The following is an 18,926-nucleotide window of genomic DNA, read 5'->3' as shown; positions in this document are numbered from 1 at the left end:
AAATGATTTAATTTACAACCAGTCAGCATTCTTGCACTGTTACAGTCATTCGGTATAAATGAGATGCCTGTTCTCGAGTCCAAAAAACTTGCTACAACCTTTATGAGTCATTTTTCTGGTGCCATTAAACTTAGATGAACACACAAGGGCCTGCAAACTCAGTCTGATCAACAGATCTGCAGACATCTTCAAATGAATAGCACAGAAACAGAATATTTGGCTTGATGTCTTTTTAAGATCCATCTTCATCCTCATTTGGCAAAACTGAAGGGGAAAAAAAAGAAGAGAAATACAATCTAGCTCTTTGACATCAGAATGCCCCTTGAATTAAAAAAAAAAAAATTAGATCCAGCTGCTCTTTTACATATGCATTGTTATGCTCCAATGACTCAGGCTGACTCTTAGTATTTTGACTACTTAGTTTAGTACTAGGCACTCTAATCACTATGGCTGGGGACTTTCAAAGGGACATCACAAACCAAGAGGTCGAATGAACACCTTTGTTGGGTGGGTAACAATTAGGTTGGGCTTCAAATTTTAGAACTACGCTACACGGATGTACCCAGTCCAGGTATTTGCATCATGACATATAGGAGCCTTGATTACTCATCCCAGTTCACTCTTCCAGGCACCACTGAACCAAAAAACCCACCCTAAAGAAAGGAGACTGCATTTTCTTTGTTAAGAGTTTGTCACATCTCACTCTAAAGAAGCAGACTAGATTTTGAGTGGGCACCTTCCCTGCTCCTGCCCAAAAAACAGTACAAGTTCACAATAAGCTCTGTATTGAAATCATTCTTTACACTTTGAAACAAATATCAATATAAAGCCAGGACATCAAGCACCGTAAACAATATTTTCCTTAGTGGAGTACATGTCTCATCATCTTTCCGTAATATTTTTTTTTTCAGGCATTATTACATGATACAACTCTCATGAAGTCACTCAAATAAAATTCAGATTCAGTTTAACTTCCTGCAGAAGATCATACAGAAGTTAAGTCCATCCAGCAAAACCTCACTGTTTCTCTCATCCTCAAATCTAGTCTTGCCAAACTTCACTGCGTAGTGCAAATTAAAATAAAAACACAAGGGAATGAACTCAGAAGGACACAAAACCAAACACTTTTCTCAATTTATTTATTTATTTATTTATTTTAAGTGCAACATGAAATAACAGAAAAGTGATTCCTTGTATGGTGCAGTCTAGAAACAATTCTGGCACTTGCATCTCATCATCAGTTCAGGAACCTAGGAACAGGAAGCATCCAAACCACAGGAAAAACCAGCACCGCTGCTAATTCCAGAATATGCCCTACAGAGACCAAAGGCCCTTTTCTCTGTGCTACAGAGGCTTAACAAAAAATAGCTTGCTTTCATTATTTTCTCACATCTCTGTACTACTTTTCAGAGCAGAAGCAGGCACTGCATATTGCCTTCTGTAGCAAGGGAATCACCAGCTGCACAACTCCTCAAGCTCTGAAAGCTTCCTGGGAGCACACCAGTTGGTTTGAAAGTGTCAGATCTACTCAAGAAAACAATGCAGCAAATCAAAAATTATTCTGATTCCCACATTTCCTGCAGCCTTCCTCATTGTGCTTGCTGAACTTGAGGTATTCCTCTTCAAGGAGGAAGCCAGGGATAAAGCCAGCTTATTTACAAGGTTTTAAATGAAGCTGAGTAGGCTGAGCTAGCAGACAGCACTGGAGGGCACAGCTCAGGTCTGCAAGCACCATCCTTGAGCAGATCCCTCTCCTGGCCTTGCTCTGGGAAACCTCTACTGAGCAGCAGGTGGGTCTGTTCCACCCTTCCTGTCCCTTACACTTCATTAGCTACCACTTTTGGATCCCCCAAAGCGTACAGTTATCACAGTAGAATACCTGAATGAGTAGCAAGTACTGGATTCAAAAGGGACACACATTTCTTGTAGCCTAAGATATCAGCCAAATATTTTTCAGTTAAAAATGGCAAAAAATGAAGACAAATCATTTGACAGCGTACTTCAATCACACCTTAAGAAAGGCATGCGGCATCAAACATAATTTAATCAAATAAGAGAGAAAGTCAGCAAGTGAGAGCCACGGGTACATAATGCTGCTAAATATAAAAGTGCTTCAGCTAAGTCTGCTGTGGGCAGGCAACCTCATGCTGTGCACTTCTAACACAGAACACACAATGGTACAGCAAAAAGCCTTGAAGTAACTGCAAGCACCAAACTTCTAAGCTGTCTCTAAAGCACCATTTTGATCTCTACAAAGATCAGCTAATCCTCTATTTATATACTGCAAAATGCTTTTCTTCTCAACTGGGAGACAGGTGTAGAAGGTTCCCAGCAGGATGCCATTTCCACCCCATATTCACTTCAATACCTGAGCTCAGTACAACAGCAGTGCTAGCCAGCTCTCAAGAGCATTAGGCGTGCCTGCTCTCTGCCTCGTTGTCTTAACCAGAACTACAAGATGGAAAAAAAATTAGCTTAGAATTTATATATGACCTTAAGCAGCAATGAATCACCAAATTGCTGAGCCCCAGAAGGCACTCACGACAGTATTTCTGAAGGCTATCACAGACCTTTTCCATAAAAATACAGAGGACGTGCATATTTTACAACTGCTTTTGAACATCAGCCCAGCACTAAAACCTAGGAAGTTTTCAAGTCACCTTTCACTGTGGCTACATGGACCTAGGTACATGTGCTATGTGCAAGGCCCCCTCCCAGGTGTGACCCAGAAAAAACACCTGCAGGATTTACAAGTAGGAATGAAGAACAGCTTATCCCTACTACATGAAGAGTTTTGTTTTTTCTATATCATTCCTTCTCAGGCTCTTAAACTGCATAGCTGGAAAGGACAAAGGAAAGTGTCTTGCAAAATGAAATTTAATGTGAGCAGCATCAGGCATTTTGAAGCACCTTAAACTGCAGTCAAATAGCTACAGTATGCTGTCAGTATGTGGCAGAGTTACAGCTATTTCTGTTCCTGAAAGTACACATTTCCATACCTTAATGTGTGTGGAATTCTTCTAAACTTTAATCTCCACTCTCGGTCTCATGATTTCAGAATAGCATTGCAACCACTTTAGTTTTTGTGTTTTTTTTTTTTAACCTGTCTCAAAGCAGTCTTCAGCTTAATTTAGGATTTTATATATGAATATGTATGTGTGTGCACATATGAATTTTAAATACACATATGTGTATGCGTGTATTATATACACGCGCTTCAAACAATATGTATCATTTCATGGGATATGTATTTATTTTACAGAACAGACACATATTTCATGGAATACACATTTCTCATCAACAACAGACTTACAGACTTACCTCCTTTGGTAGATGTGAGACAACAAAAAAAAGCAAACCGTAATCACTACCACAGCAGCTACATAAACCATTTGGACTGCTGAGGCAAAAGACTATACAAAAAAAACAAAACTAAACAAAATAAACAACCAAAAGCCAATACCTCTAAAGGTTCCTTTTTTGAGCCAGTGGATACACAAAGGACAGGTGTGCACCCTCAAACCAATAGTTTCAGTCCTACCACACAGCTAAGGAAGAAAAGTGAAATCAGGGCCTATAATAAAACACCGATTTGTCTCTATGTGCCAAAGTGATTTATTTTGCCTTGACAACCACTTTGCACCCAATTCATCTAGAAGATGAAAAAACACCTGTAGAAACAGTTCTAACATAACTACGAAGTCAACACAGACACAATAGGATCAACTGAAGAAGACGTTTCTTAGCCCTCTCAGGGCTCAGGAGTATGCCCAGGGATTGGCACACCAAGCAGTACACTTGCATGCTTCAAAACCTGCCAAATCAAGGGTACACAGACTCAGTTCTTGTGCAAATTAGAAAAGTGAATCAAATACAAGGTTTGGAGTGAGGATTTAGATAGCTATCCAGACTTTTCAGTGCACTGAAAACAAGAAAGCAATGCAACCACAGTAACAGCCAAATGACAGAATTGGCTCAGATAAGCCAGCTTCCAAGAGACAGATCAAATAGTGCTGTAAGAAATGCTATTATCTTGGTAGACATCTCTGCTAATCAGGCTAAACTAAGCTAGATCACAGCTACAATTTTGGCCTCCATATAACAATTAAAGTACAGATTTGAAGAAAGCCTCTCAAACAGAACACAGCCCTTGAGCTCATCAGAACATGGAAAAAAATCCTGAACATGCACGCACCCAAGCGCCTCTGATACTGCAAATCGTATCTGATGGCCCTAGTTTTAAAGAGGACTGCAACTCTTCACATAGAAATAGGAAGGGATAGTTTTGAAAAGGCTTCCAGTCAAGCTGAATTATCTTCCTTCTGCTTGTTTTACAGAAGTTATTAATACTAATAGTCTATTGACTATTTTCACAGGAAAATATTAGCAGCTTTCTTTTCCCCTTGCATTACAAACATAATGCATCACATTGAAGTAGTCAAAGAGAGAACTGTTGTTCAAGGTGCTCCTTCTAGTTATTTAACAATAAAATTAAGGCATCCTTCTAAAAGTGCCACCTCTGTAATAGTCTTATGAACAGTGATTCATTAGCCCTCAGATCTTCAAAGTAGCTAAGATGTGAAAGTCCTCAAAGACTCAGAAGAGAGGTGTTTAAACATTATTATCTCTCATCATCACATCTATCCTTTGTGACTTTTCATCCCACGGATGCATCCAGTTCAAACTGGGAAGTCCTTGGAAATGAGACAGAACAAATTAAGAAAACATTATTTTGAGAGAAGGCCTCCAGTTTATTATTTGAATGTTCATCAGTCTTCAGAAAGTGATATGAGAGAGCTAGACTAGCTCATATACACATTAAATTAACAGTAAGAAGTTCTGCCGTTTGTGGACACCTAGGCATATGACACAAGGCCATGAAGAAAGAGAATCATCAATACAACAGAGCAGGTCTAACCTCTACATTGTATTTTACTCTTAATTTCAGACCCAAAGCACTGCCTGAAGACAAAGACAGTGTTTATTCTAAACCTGTGTGATTATCTCCCGATTCCTTCTGGAAAAGGCCATAATGTCCTTCCTCGACATCAAGTGCCTGAAAGACTGGCAGCTCAGGCATATGCAGATATATACAGGCATATACAGTGAGACAGAGTTCCACGTGGTAGGCACCTCAACTTTGCAACAGGGAGGATGGCTTCCCTTCATCTGTACAATGAATGTTCTCATGGCAAGGCTGTAATGCACAGGAATACGAGTCTGCAAGATGGATTTTAGCAAGATGCTAAAATAGTAAGAAATGAAGATACTTCATACATCCTCACTGAACCTGACAAAGGAAAACTAAGCCAGCATTGAAGAGACCATGATAACTCTTCCTCAAAAGCTTTTCTGCTGGGTTTCCTTCCCAACAAGTATCAAGGGGCTGTCTGTCAAACCCTTGTTTGTCAGTCTGTAGGCAGGACTATCTGCAGCCTGAGCTTACAGACCACAGAAAATGCTTGCTTTAACTCAGAGTACTGTGTACCCATCAAGCAAAATCAACTATGCTAACAGCCACCTCGGTAGAGTGAAGCCCTCAGAAAACACAGCATATTTTCCTATACATACCTGCTATTTCTTCTATTGTAAGTAGCCAAGGATAACAGGGAGCCAAGAAATGGGCCACAGGGAGCAGCCAGGAGTGGAACCAAGTAAGCCTGATGTGAATTTGAGTGATCTGTTAACCACTGAGATTTTCAGAGCCAAAAATACAAATCTCATTAGTCAACAGGTTCACATTTTCCGTATGTGCACATCTAGAGAATGACATGTTTGACCACAAGCAAACACACAAAATCTACTGAATAACTCAGTCAGCTTTAGATTTTTCAATGTTTTGAACAGAATGGTCTCTTCAAAAGTTAACATAACTTAAGAACTTGAACACATCATCATTTTCAAATGGGAACTCTTCCTTGTAGTTTTATGTTTTTCACGTGAGATGCTATACTCAAAGTTACTGTAATTAAGCTAACACAAACAGTGGATGTGAACTAATTTGAAAAAGGCTCCTATACATAGAAGCTTGATATATCTGAAGCCAGAACAGAAATAAAAATGGCTTTCTTTCAGAAGCACCCCAAGCAGCTTCCCAAAGTACACACATCCAGGAGAGAAAGAGAGAAAGCAGAACCTCAACATATACTTATTTTCCATCCTGCTGCTTTGTAAGGTTCTAAAGCTCAGGTTAACGCTGAATTTTTTATACATTAAGACATAACAATAATCCCGTAAACCGTCACAATGTATATGTCTAAACGGAAGAAAGTTCTCTGCTTGCTCTGTTCAGTGGCCTCAGCTTTACCCACACTGATTTCATGTTAATGGACTATCAGGGATCTACTTTGACAACCTCTCAAGCTCTGGAAGATCTGCGTGTCTACTTGAGAACTTCAGGAAACTGAACCACAGCATACGCAGTTTGAGAGCTAAACCAAAGCAGTCCTTGAATAACTTGAAGGGCTGCACTGCACAAGTGATTCCCACATAGAATCTGCTTCTCTCTTACTGCAGACTTTGGACCAATGTCCAGAAAATGTGATGCCCAATTCTAGATCAACTGAGAAGGTGCACGATTAAGAGCTTGATCATTTTGATGGCAACAGCCCAGTAGACCAAAGCAAAAGCATTAAGTACTAGATATGCAGAGTTCAGGTATTTATTCTCAGTCAGTCAAGAGATATTTTCAGCAATTCATGCGTCCATTCCAACAGGATTTCTTAAACATGAGTCACAGAATCAATCAGACTAAGAACTTCCTATGTGTGCTAAGACCTGCCGCCTTACTACTGCTTTTTGCAGAATTAAGAGTCAGCCATGTTGCTCTCCACTCTGAAAAATACTCTGAAGAGCATATCAACAAAAACAGGGCAAGAAGATCTATGCTACCAGAATTTTTTCCCAAGCATCACAATGAGAGTATTGGCAGTTAAGGGCCTGCACTGAAATATGGATCGAAATACTTGAAGAGATTATAAATAATTTTACTGCATCTATCTTTACCAATGTTGTGTTTGAGTACCTCTTCTTACACATCTGCAGAATAGAAGCAGAAGCACAGTATTGATCTTGGAAGGGTAGGACATAGCCCTCAGGAAATTCAGCTAATTCCAATAGGTTTTAGCTCCAAAACCTTGTTAAAGCTGTCTCATGCCATTCTTCAAACAGAAATGTCTATTACTTAGAAGTTCTGATTCTCCACATTGACTACAGATGACCTCTGTGGTCTTGTACATAAGTGACAAATAGCATATCATTTGTGAACCACTCACCTAAGTATCATATTATTGTGCAAAACGACATTACTTAAGTTCCCATGCCTAACATGGAAATCTAGCTTAATGAAGGCAGGTGAACTGCACACTAAAATTAAAAATACATATTTATTCAAGCTGTTCCTTTCAGTCTGTTCTGTGTATCTACTGTTTTGCTCTGTTACAATGAATTCCAGCACACACCATTTGAGAACTCAGAGCACTTCAGAGACCCCGTTTAAAACACAGCCAAACTAGAACTGCAGTGCCACAGCTGAAGTACCAACTGAACTGCAACAAGGAGTAGAAAAAGGTAGCAGCATTGCAAACTATCCATACCATCACATAAGCTGAAGCATTCCTCTCTTCCCCGAAAAGGTGAGAAAGCTCATTTAAAACAGGCAAGCACTTCCACCATGCTTTGCTATCGATGGTGGGGTTTCCTCTCACTAGTATAAAAGCAAGAGTGTGTATTCATGATAGAGAAGTGGGAATTCCAGTCACCATAGCTGAGATTGCCATCCAGCAGACATGCTAGGGCAGCAAGAGCCCAGCTGCTGTGCACTTCACAAGCAAGCTATCTGAACAGAAGAGCACGTCTGCTTCTGAACTGCAACCAAACTGTACAGGCAATGGGTACTCCAAGTCCCCTAATAAAATATTCAGTCCAGCATTTACAACCTAGATCAGATGCTCCCGAGGAATACCACACTCTGAAGTAATTGTAAACTATTCTTGATATAAGATAGCTTATTTCCACCTTCCAAATCTGTCCAAGCAGAAGTTTTCTCCCAGCCTGCAGGAATGTACACCTTCAGACTTCAGAACATACACCTCCAGATCAAAATGTAAAAAGAAGGGGAGGGCTACTATTATGAATTACAGGATAAAACAACGAGCTGAAAACAAAGACAGGTGATCTGTGGCTGGCTTACAAGTTTGGGGAATAAGAACATAAACTGTTTAACAGGCATTATTGGAGATGTGACTTACGCAGATTAATAAGAACACCTTTTTTGTTGTTTGTTGTTTTTTTTTTTAATTAATGCTATAAACCTGTGAATCTACTCGTATACCTAATATTAATTCCACCTGGTTGAGAGGCACTGGACATTCTCTGCTCACGTCTCTTACAGAGGGGCAATTAGTTCAGAGTTCAAGGTGCAAAAACCACAATGAGATTTTTAGCTTTTTTTCTCCCTTAAATAAAAAGAGAAATAATACTGAAAACAAGCCTTCTTTTTTCTTAATGGCTTAAAGAAGCACACCAAGAAAGATGTACAGTCAGATAACAAGATGCCACTGATCAAATACTTGAAGAAAAATAATCGAAGGCATTCATTTTAATTAGATACCCAATACAGAATTATTTAAACAAACAAAAAAAAAAAAGAACTCACAAAACTGTCAGTATCTGATGGACAAAAACTAAAACACTCGGGCAAACTGTCATTGTGACAACATAATCTCAAAGTCATGGGATTCAAAAAAGCAATACATTTGGTCCAAAGCACGAGCTGATACAGCAGCGAATGAAGTTAAATCCAGCTGGAGACCTGTCAACAGTGGTGTTCTGCAGAGGTCAATAACAGAGTCAGTCCTTAACATCTTTATTGATGATGTGGATGAGGAAACTGAGTGAACGCCCAGTAAGTTTGCAGATGACAACAAGCTGGGGAGAGGTGTTCATCTGCCTCAAAAAAGGAATGTCCTACAAAGGGATCGGGACAGACTGCATCGATGGGTTGAGGCCAATGGCACGAAGTCCACAGAATCGTAGAATGGCTTGGATTAGAAGGGACCTCAAGGATCATCAGGTTCCAACCCCCTGCCGCAGGCAGGGCTGCCAACTGCCAGATCAAGTACTAGATCAGGTTGCCTAGGGTCCCATCCAACCTGGCCTTGAACACCCCAAAGACAGGGCATCCACAGCCTCTCTGGGCAAACAAGACCAAGTGCTGGGTCCTGCACTTTGGTCACAACGACCTTGTGCCAGCACTACACGCTTAGGACAGAGTGGCTGGAAAGCAGTGCAGAGGAAAAGGATATGGGGATGTTTATCAACGCTTGGCTGAATATGAGTCAACAGTGTGCCCAGGTGGTCAAGAAAGCCAATGGCATCCTGTCTGTATGTAATGATGTATTAGAAATAATGTAGCCAGAAGGACAAGCGAGGCGATTGTCCCCACAGACTCAGCTCTGGTGAGGTCACACTGTCCTGTGTTAAGTTTTAGGCCAATAGAGACATTGAGGCCCTGTAACGTGCCCAGAGAAGGGCATGAAGCTGGTGAGAAGTCTGAAGCACAAGTCTTACGTGGAGCAGCTGAGGGAGCTGGGATTGTATAGTCTGCAGGAGACCCAGGGGAGACTTTATCACACACTACAACCACCTGAAAGTAGGCTGTAGCAAGGTGAGGGTTGCCCTCTCTTCCCAGGTAACTAGTGATAGGGTGGGAGAGAATGGCCTCAAAGTGCACTAAGGGAGGTTCAAGATAGATGTTAGAAAAAATTCTTCTCAGAAGAGAATGGTCAAGCACTGGAAAAGGCTGGTCAGGGAGGTGTCACTAGGCAAAGAACTTGGAGGTGTTCAAGACATGTAGATGTGGTACTAAGGGACACAATTTGGAGAGCAATATTCACGATGGGTGGACAGCTGGACTAGATAATCTTACAGGTCTTTTCCAACCTTAGTGATTCTACAATTTTATGATATCCACCAAGCATCACAAGAGAAACTTGCTAGCCTTTCACCTAAAACTATATAAGCAGAAGGGATCAAATAACTCTTCTAGGAATGACTAGATTTAGAGCTTCTGTTATTCTCCAACCTCTCCCTTTCTTACCGCACCATACTGCTTCTCCAGTTCCAACTGCCTTCAACACATAATACAAGCCAGTAAAAAAATCTGACAAATAAAAGAACGTAAGAACTTTAAATACCTCCTTCAATTAGAAGTGAAACAATGCTGCACTATTAGTATAATTTCAAAACTTCTTTCCTTTTCACTCTTTAGCTGTTATCTCTATTATATGGTGATAACTGTGTCGATGATAACATCAATTTCAAGACTCAAAGAAAAGGCATACTCTAACAATGTCAAATTACTTCAAAAGGATTGTTTTCCTACTAAAACAGGACACAAATTATAAACACAATCAGTGAAGCTAGCTAAGCATGAAGTGTTACTGAAAAAAATGAGAACTGCGAAGGAGATGGTGAAAACATCATCCACCAGGCATTTGAAGTATTTCTAAAACTTTTTTCAAAAGAGTTTCAAATCGTCAGTTTTCCTTTAATATGCTTCAAATTCCTCTCTTTAAGCTCAGAAACTTTTGCATCTAGCTTGTGCCAACAAGATTACCCTTAATGTCTCCTCTACAAACTGTCCATACACTTTTGTAGTCATGGAAGTTGAAGGTTTCATCTCCAGATGCTGAAAGCCACATTTTAGATGGCAGAATCAGTTACCTTTGCCACCATTCACCCTTGAATGAGCTCATCTGCAGCTCCCTTAACTACAAGAGAAAGCAGTCAAGTACACCAAGTACTTAGCAGGGGCAGGTACCAGCAGTGATGAGGTTGCTAATGGTCCTTAATTTAGTTTAAGTATCACACAGAGATAGACTTCTTGGAAGGCTAATTACTGTTTAGAATAAAAATTCCCTAGTCTTCGAACAGTCAGAATAGATCACATTTATGAATCAGATAATGAAGGGAAGTAACCCTCCCTCAGTCCAAACTGCCCTAGGCTCAGTACTTGTTACCTTCTTGCTTGGCCTGGGGACTTTCTGATTTATTCAAGCGTAGCCTTCTACTTTATAGGTGGCAACGCCCAAGAACAAAGCCCAAAGGCACCCATCCTTACAGCAGCTTAATTGCTAATGACTACAGAGAAGAATCTGTGCTAGAAAAAAGTAAGTACAACACAAACTTCTCCCTTGTTACCCTGGTTCACTGTCTCAAGAATCAAGTCTGCAATCAGGGAAAAGCACTACAACATCAAATCAGGAAAATCAGGGTTTTTAACTTCCTGTTTTGCACTATTGCAAGAAGTAACAGCAGTGACTCACTTCAAGTTTAACTATACTCCTTTATCAAAAAGCATCTGTTTAATCTTTAGTCTTGGATTTTTTTTGTTTACATGCTCTAATGAAGACAAATGAAAAAAAAAAAAAAAACTGAATAAAAAAGACTGCCATAAAAAAAAAAAAGGAAAACAAGACAACATTCACAAAGAATATTCTGAAGCTATGCATACTCTTACCTTAAATCTTTTATCCTGCAGGACTTTCTTAATGGCCACAAGCTCTCCCGAATCACAGAGTTTGGCTTGATACACAACACCAAAAGATCCATTTCCAATCACCTTGGTGTCCGTGTAGCTAACTTCTTGCGGTCGGTCTGGACCTTGTCCAGGAGTTGCCACTACTGTAGTCACCTTGCTGCCATCTTTGTCTCCTGGGAAACAAGAGAGAGAAGAATAATCACAATACGCTCATAAGCAAGATCACCAAAAAGAATGAAACAGAAAAGGGTGAGGGCTTACATTAGTATATGTTTTAATATAACAGAGGAAGAAAAACTTAACTGTCAAAAGGCAGAAAAGCCACCCAGCATGTTTTATTACTGACGCCATTTAGTGCTGACAAGGTTTCAACTTGATCATAAAAAGAAATATTCCCTTCCAGATGTAAATAACTCAGCAATAAAATCTGCTGTATGACCAGAACAAGTACTTATTTCTGCATCATGTTAAGACAAGAGGCATTAAACAGTGTCACTCGTACTTCCTTATACTCTCCTGTAAGGGAAAGAAAGAAAGCTGTCAGTAGAGCAGCCTGCAGATATACTGGTATATATCTGGCAATAAAAAACAACAGCAGCATGACAAAGTATTTTGCTTTCATGCTGTGCAGCAGAGCACAGACAGGAACATGAACTCAGGATCCAAAGTAGCTGCATGTGCTTCAGTGCAGATGCAGCAGCTGTGGATTTCAGCTGTCAGCAACCAGCCACTCTTGAGTAACTCAGCTGCTTCCCCATAAAAAGACAAAACCATTATCGCCTACAATGAGAGTCATTTATTACCAGTGTGCTTCCTCAAGTTCAAAATCTGATTTTGCTTGTAAAAGGACCAAAGTTTTAGGTCATCCTGCAAGTACACATCAGGATTTGCTGTGCTTAAGTTATGATGGTTTGGGTTGCATTATCAAATCAGGCTGCAAGAAAAGCCAGAAGGAATCTGCTGTTCAACAGCAATCACTCATCAACACTACGTGAGCGAGAGTCAAAATGCCCATCACCTGCTTACCAAGTAAGCTCCCTACCGCAGCTATCTCAGGAAGCCCCTTCCAGTCCTTCACTACTCACGCATCAAGAAAGATTTTTCTAATACGTAACTCAGATCACCTTTACTGCAGTTTGGCATGTCACTAGCTTGACTCCCCATAGGCATGGAAAACAGCGTGCAACCCCCTTCCATCTGCCCTCCTCCCACTCCAGTTGCAACACACGAAGGACTGTTGCAAAGGACACTACCACTATGAATATGCTACTTTCCTTTTGGGGACCTGTCCCACCACTGCTGATGTCTCTCAGGTATGATACCCAAAAGCAGACACTCCAGCTTAAGCTTACCTGAGCTCTGCCCAGCATGCTAGCAGCTCCTTGTACCCAACTTGCAACACACTTGTTTGTGCAGCCCAGCACAGCGTTTGCAGCTTTTGCAATGTGAGAATCTGGCTGACTCACAGCCTGTTTGGGTGCCAAACCCTTCTGAGCAGAACCACTGCCTGCCAATCACTGTCCCCTTTCATCTTGCACCTGGCTCTTCTCATCACAACCAGGGTCCACATTTGCCCCAGCTGAAATGCATCCAAGGCTTCCTAACAGTATTCTGTCAACATGTCACACGCTTTCAATACTGAGCGACCACCAAAAGAAGACCCATTTCACAATGCTACACAGAATTTATCTAAAAAATTGTCCAAAATTGGAGAATCCTGCAAGGCTGCTGAAAGAATCTGCAGAAACCCTGTAAACATATCATTTTATCTTGAACCCCATGGTACACTCAAATCACAGAATCACAGAATGGCCAGGGTTGGAAGTGACCTCAAGGATCATGAATCTCCAATCCCCCCACCACATGCAGGGCCCCCAACCTTCCCATTTAATACTAGACCAGGGCCCCATCCAACCTGGCCTTGAACACCTCCAGGGACGGGGCATCCACAACCTCTCTGGGCAGCCTGTTCCAGCACCTCACCACTCTCTCTGTAAAGAAATCCAACCTAAATCTTCCCTCCCTCAACTTAAAACCATTTCCCCATATCCTGCTGTTATCTACCCTTTCAAAGAGTTGATTCCCCTCCTGTTTGTAGGCTCTCTTTAGGTACTGAAAGGCTCTCTGTCTTTCTTGTACTGGGGGCTCCAGACCTGGACGCAATAATCCAGATGGGGCCTCACAAGAGCAGAGTAGAGAGGGACAATCACCTCCTTCTCCCTGCTGGCCACCCCTCTTCTGATGGAGCCCAGGATACCATTTGCTTTCCGAGATGCAAGAGCGCACTGCTGGCTCACGTTAAGCTTTTCATCCATCAAGACCCCCATGTCCTTCTCTGCAGGGCTGCTCTCCAGAATGGCTTCTTCCATTTCAGTCTGTATGGACGCCTGGGATTCCTATGGCCGAAGTGCAAAACCCTGCACTTTGCTGTGTTGAACCTCATTAGGTTCACCCAGCCCATCTTTCAGCCTGTTGAGGTCCCTCTGAATGGCATCCCTTCTTTCCATCGTGTCAATCGCACCACTCAGCTTGGTGTCACCAGCAAACATGCTGAGGGTGCACTCGATTCCATTGTCAATGTCATTGATAAAGATGTTAAAGAGCCCCAGTCCCAAGACAGACCCCTGGGGGATGCTGCTCGTTACCAGCCTCCACCTGGACATAGAGCCACTGATGACCACCCTCTGCAGCCTTTCAACCAATTTCTTATCCATCGAGTGGTCCAGCCATCAAATCCACATCCCTCCAATTTGGAGATAAGGACGTGGTAGGGGACCATGTCAAAGGCCTTGCTCTAGTCCAGGTAAATGACATTGGTCGCCCTTTCCCTTGTCCATCGATGCCGTCACTCCATCATAGAAGGCCACCAGATTAGTCAAGCATGACCTTCCCCCGGTGAAGCCGTGCTGGCTGTGTCGGATCATACGCTCATTTCTAATGTGATCAAGCATGTTGTCCAGGATGATCAGTTCCATGATCTTCCCAGGCACAGAGGTGAGACTCACCAGCCTGTAGTTCCTCATGTCCTCCTTGTTCCCTTTCTCATAAATGGGAGCGACATGACCCTTCCTCCAGTCATCTGGGACCTCATCTGACAGCCATGACTTTTCAAATATGATAAAATATGGCAAAGTAACCAAACAAATGCGGTCCCCTTTAAGGGGATTTCTAGCAGTCCACTCCTTTCCTAGGCTGCTCATGGGAAAATGAGCTTCAAAATGTCTAAGTTAAGACACACACATCTGCTATTACTTCTGCATCCACAAATGCAGAAAACGAGTGGATTGGTTTGCCATTATTTGCTCTTGAAAAATTCTTATCAACTGTTGTTACTCATCCCTTACCGTTCAAGTTTTTACAAACTGTTTGCTCTTATGCATCCAACTGCTCCATGAAACAAACAAATTTAAAAAGAAGAACAGTACTGCAAAGGGTGACAATTACTTGCCAAACAAAGCACAGCAGATATATATAGATTCCTTCCTCCAAAATATTCACAAGGTGAGAAGCAGATTTACACATTTGAAGAGAAAGCAGCAAAGCAACAAAAAGCAAAAAAGGGAAAAAGAGATAAACATCTGCTCAGAGAGAAAGGAGAATAAAGGGAAAGCAGAGTAAAACTGCATGGAAAATTAACCATACTCTTTGATAGCTATAAGAAATGGATGGAAGCCAAGAACACTGAAATTCTTTTTCTTTTCTGTAAACAAAATGAAAGTATAATTCTGATAGCAGCCTCCACCTCCATCTGCCCGACTTTCTCCGATGAACATTCCAACTCAGCATATATGAATAGGTGACATTTGTGTCCCTGTCATCTAAATGGTAAACCTCTGCTTTCCCACCCCTTTTTTTCCAGGCTTGGTCACAGGGTTGGGGTTTTGAGATTACAAGTAATGAGGCTCATTCCCAGCTCTCCCAAAGCCAGATTCTAGAGGTAGAAGGAAACTCATCTCTGGCAATTCCCACTGAAATGTGAAGTGCTTAGCCTCAGGAGAGCTGCTTAAGGGACACTCTTCAGAGCTGGAAGCTGCTTTGGGATCTCCTGGACCACAAGAGCAAGCCCTGAGTTTTCTCACTTGGCTCTACTGCAGCTTTTCCAGAGCTCCAGTTAGAATTTTCATGAGGTTTCCTTTAAACACAAGTAAAAACAACTGCTAAGTAAACTCATTAAAATACTCAGTGCTTCAAAACATAAGCACTGACATTAATTGGCTAACCAAAGAATTGCTTGGTTTCCTTACCAGCATGTTACAGAGCATTAAGCCCCCTAGATGTTACTCTCCATTTCCTCCTTCAGTGAAACACAGTACAGACTCCAAACTTTCAAAACTAACCCTGCTGGAGTTTCAGCTGTATTACATTAGAGAATATCTGAAGCTAAATTACTGTGAGGTTAAATTCACCCTGTGCTTTCGACAGCTTTGATCTCGAACAGCAAAAGTCTTGTTACTTCTCCAAGCATACAAATAATAGGTGCTTGTATCACAGCAGCATCCAGGAGCCCCAGGCCAGTTTTGCCACTCTTGTACACACACTGTTCAGAAGCCTATACCCAGTTCAGCATGTATGCCAATTCTTAATGTCTGGACAGCAAGAATTAACTTGTCAGCCAAACAGCATATAAATGAGTTTGTTGGAACAACTCTGGGAAATATGGTTTTAGCCCCAGCGTGACAAAAGCTGGCGGAGAGGAAACACCCTTCTCCAGCAATCTTCACTATCTCCAAATTGAGATTCCCAACAGCAAGCACCAGGAAATATCACACCACAGCAAGTCTCAACGTGAAGCTGAGACAGTTTTCATCTCATCTGTTTTCCCTCTTACTGGGTTTCAGGCTGTCAGAGCTGGTGGCCTCACTGGCTAGGTGAGCAATGTTCTCAACACCTTGGATTGCAGAAGGTCTTCAAGATTAACTTGAAAATAAAAGGAAGGAAGAAAGGACTGAACACCAAAACACGACAGCTCTTAAAGCTCACATCAAACCTGCTTCAACCGTTTCAGCAGGCTGACTTCTCAGTGTAATGGTACCTTGTTACACTGCAACAAAAAAGCAAATTCATACAATGGTACAACCATCATCTAAGTAAACTACCTCGAATTTTCACTTGGCACATCCAAATCCTTAAACCTCTTCCCCACACCTTTCAGGTGTTTAACATCCATCCCATAGTATTTAGGGGAGCTCTTGATGAAGAGGTTATTGCAGAAGCCAGTTCACAGATTTGCAAGTGAAAACAAAATCCACACACTGTAATTCTCAAATGCAGTGATGTTGCTAGCTCACTTTCCACCTTCTAGCACAATTACTAAATTGGACAATTTACGAGCATTAGGTAAAATTAGTTCTTTGAAAGCACAGAATACTGATCAGTTTTGGGGAAGAATGTATTCCACTCACAAGACAACAGTATTAAAGCACCACAGCAAACTCAAACACTGTTTTCCAGCAGAGTTTGCTTAAATTTTAGCACAGCTCCTGTCATCATTTTACCTTACATCATCTTACCCTTCCAAACTTAGGTATTAATCAAATTTTATGCACCCAAAAAGAAGCTGAGTACATGTAGGTCACTTTGAAAATAATGGCTTCTTTTTTTTTTTCCGGGAAACTACAACAGATACAAACAGCACAATAACATTATTTGATACAGCAAATTCTCAGCCAAAAAAAAAACCACTATTTTTTAATAGCCATCACCATTAGCTGTGCATTTTTGCCAGCAATGAACAAGGGCCTGCATGCTGCACTTGTCAAAATCTGTGTGGCAGAGGTGACCCCTCATTTCACAGCCGCTACACTGGCACCAGTGCCGGAAAACGCCCATGTAGCCCATCTTTCATTGGTTCTATCAGATGAAAGCCAGAAGGTGCCAAACCCAGACTACAGGGTGGACGTAGTAGGATAGTCCAGCCAAGATTGGCAATGTTTTCTGGCCTTCAAACTGGTATGGGGCTTGGTGTTATCATGTCACAAGAGAAAGACCGTCTTCTTCCCTGGTGTGAGCAAGCCTTCAGCTCAGTCACCACAGCAGTGTTAGCAGCCAGAGTTGATGGTTTGTCTGTGTTTCAAAAAATCCAGAAAAAAAATCAACCCTTTCCTATTCCAAAAGGCAGCACACAGCACTCTACCCACTGAGGCTTGCATCTTGAACTTTTTCTTCCAAGACGAATTCACACGTTGCTGCTCCGTGGATTGCCTTTTTGACTCCAATTCATAGTGCGGACACCACTTCTCATCACTGCTAACAATGCAACCCAGAAACCATTACCTGCAGCCTCGTATTTGTTCAACAGGTCCTGACAAACTTGTTCTTTCTGTTCATTTGTGAGCACTCATGTGACCTATCTGGCACAAGCTTTGTGATATTCCAACATTCTCACCATTGTTCCCAAAGCACTGAAGCAGATACTGAACTCCACAGTTCCCTGATCACAATCCGCCAATTCATGTGGATGAGGTGATCAAGCTGCTCATCATTTTGTGGTGCAACAGCTGTACGTGGCTGCCTGAAACGTGGCTGTCGTCGCTGCTGAGATGCACCAGCCACCATCTCACTGTGCTCTATCAACATTCAGCAAGCGCCAATAAATGTCAACGGGCACAATTTTTTCCATATGGAGGAACTCAATTCCACGCCTTTGCTTCATCCGCACTTCCATGTTAGATGCCATTGTGTCAGATTGCCCCTCTGCTGCCATCTGTGGCACAGCAACAACATGGAACAGAATACCGTTGGGAAGGCTCAGCCTCAACTGCCATTGCACCAACGTCCACCTCTGATGTTGTGGGCCAACGTAGCAAAATAGGAGGCATTACTTTCAGAGCAGCCCTCACATTAAGTTCTGCATTTTGTTTGTACAATTCACCAATTCAATTCAAATGAACTTGGATCAGTGCTACCATAATGAGATAATCACATGGTTTAGGAACCTGAGGCGTGCTTCTGAAAAAAAAAAAACAAGCCAAAAAAATCCACCACATGATGTTTACCCAGGTAAGACAATGGATTCAACCACTGGACAAGGATTTCCTCATATAAACAGCCCATCAGCTGCAGACTCCTACCGCCAGCACAAAGCTGCAAGCGTCCTGCACGTAGACTTCTTGCTAGTGACTCAACATAGCTGTCAGTCAATTAAATTCACTTCAACCCTCAGAGACCATGAAAGACTTCCTTTGCTATTGATCACAACTCCACCATACATTCTAATGAATAGGCCTGGAGAAAGTCCAAAGTTATGTCTGCTCTACATCCCTTCAGCTGTTTAACTTCTGACTGAGCAGTACAGATGCACGCCAATACACACATAGAGATCTATGATTCTTTACTTCTTTCAACTACATATAATCCATTTTCCTTCTCTTTCATATATTTTGAA

At 41.7% G+C, this 18,926-nt stretch overlaps 1 protein-coding gene across 1 annotated transcript in view; it reads right to left on the bottom strand.

Annotated features, from left to right (window-relative positions):
* GSK3B (glycogen synthase kinase 3 beta) overlaps window positions 1–18,926 on the bottom strand; it is a 138,304-nt gene that overhangs the window by 74,517 nt on the left and 44,861 nt on the right. The window contains exon 2 of the mRNA XM_042811018.1: window positions 11,522–11,715. Coding sequence (XP_042666952.1) covers window positions 11,522–11,715 — 194 coding nt within the window. The remainder of the gene's footprint in view (window positions 1–11,521; window positions 11,716–18,926) is intronic.

The sequence above is a fragment of the Centrocercus urophasianus genome, unplaced genomic scaffold, assembly GCF_019232065.1.
Source record: "Centrocercus urophasianus isolate 14NV4802_14NV808 unplaced genomic scaffold, USGS_Curo_1.0 seq_12, whole genome shotgun sequence".
NCBI lineage: Eukaryota > Metazoa > Chordata > Aves > Galliformes > Phasianidae > Centrocercus > Centrocercus urophasianus.
This window is presented reverse-complemented; position numbering and strand designations above follow the sequence as displayed.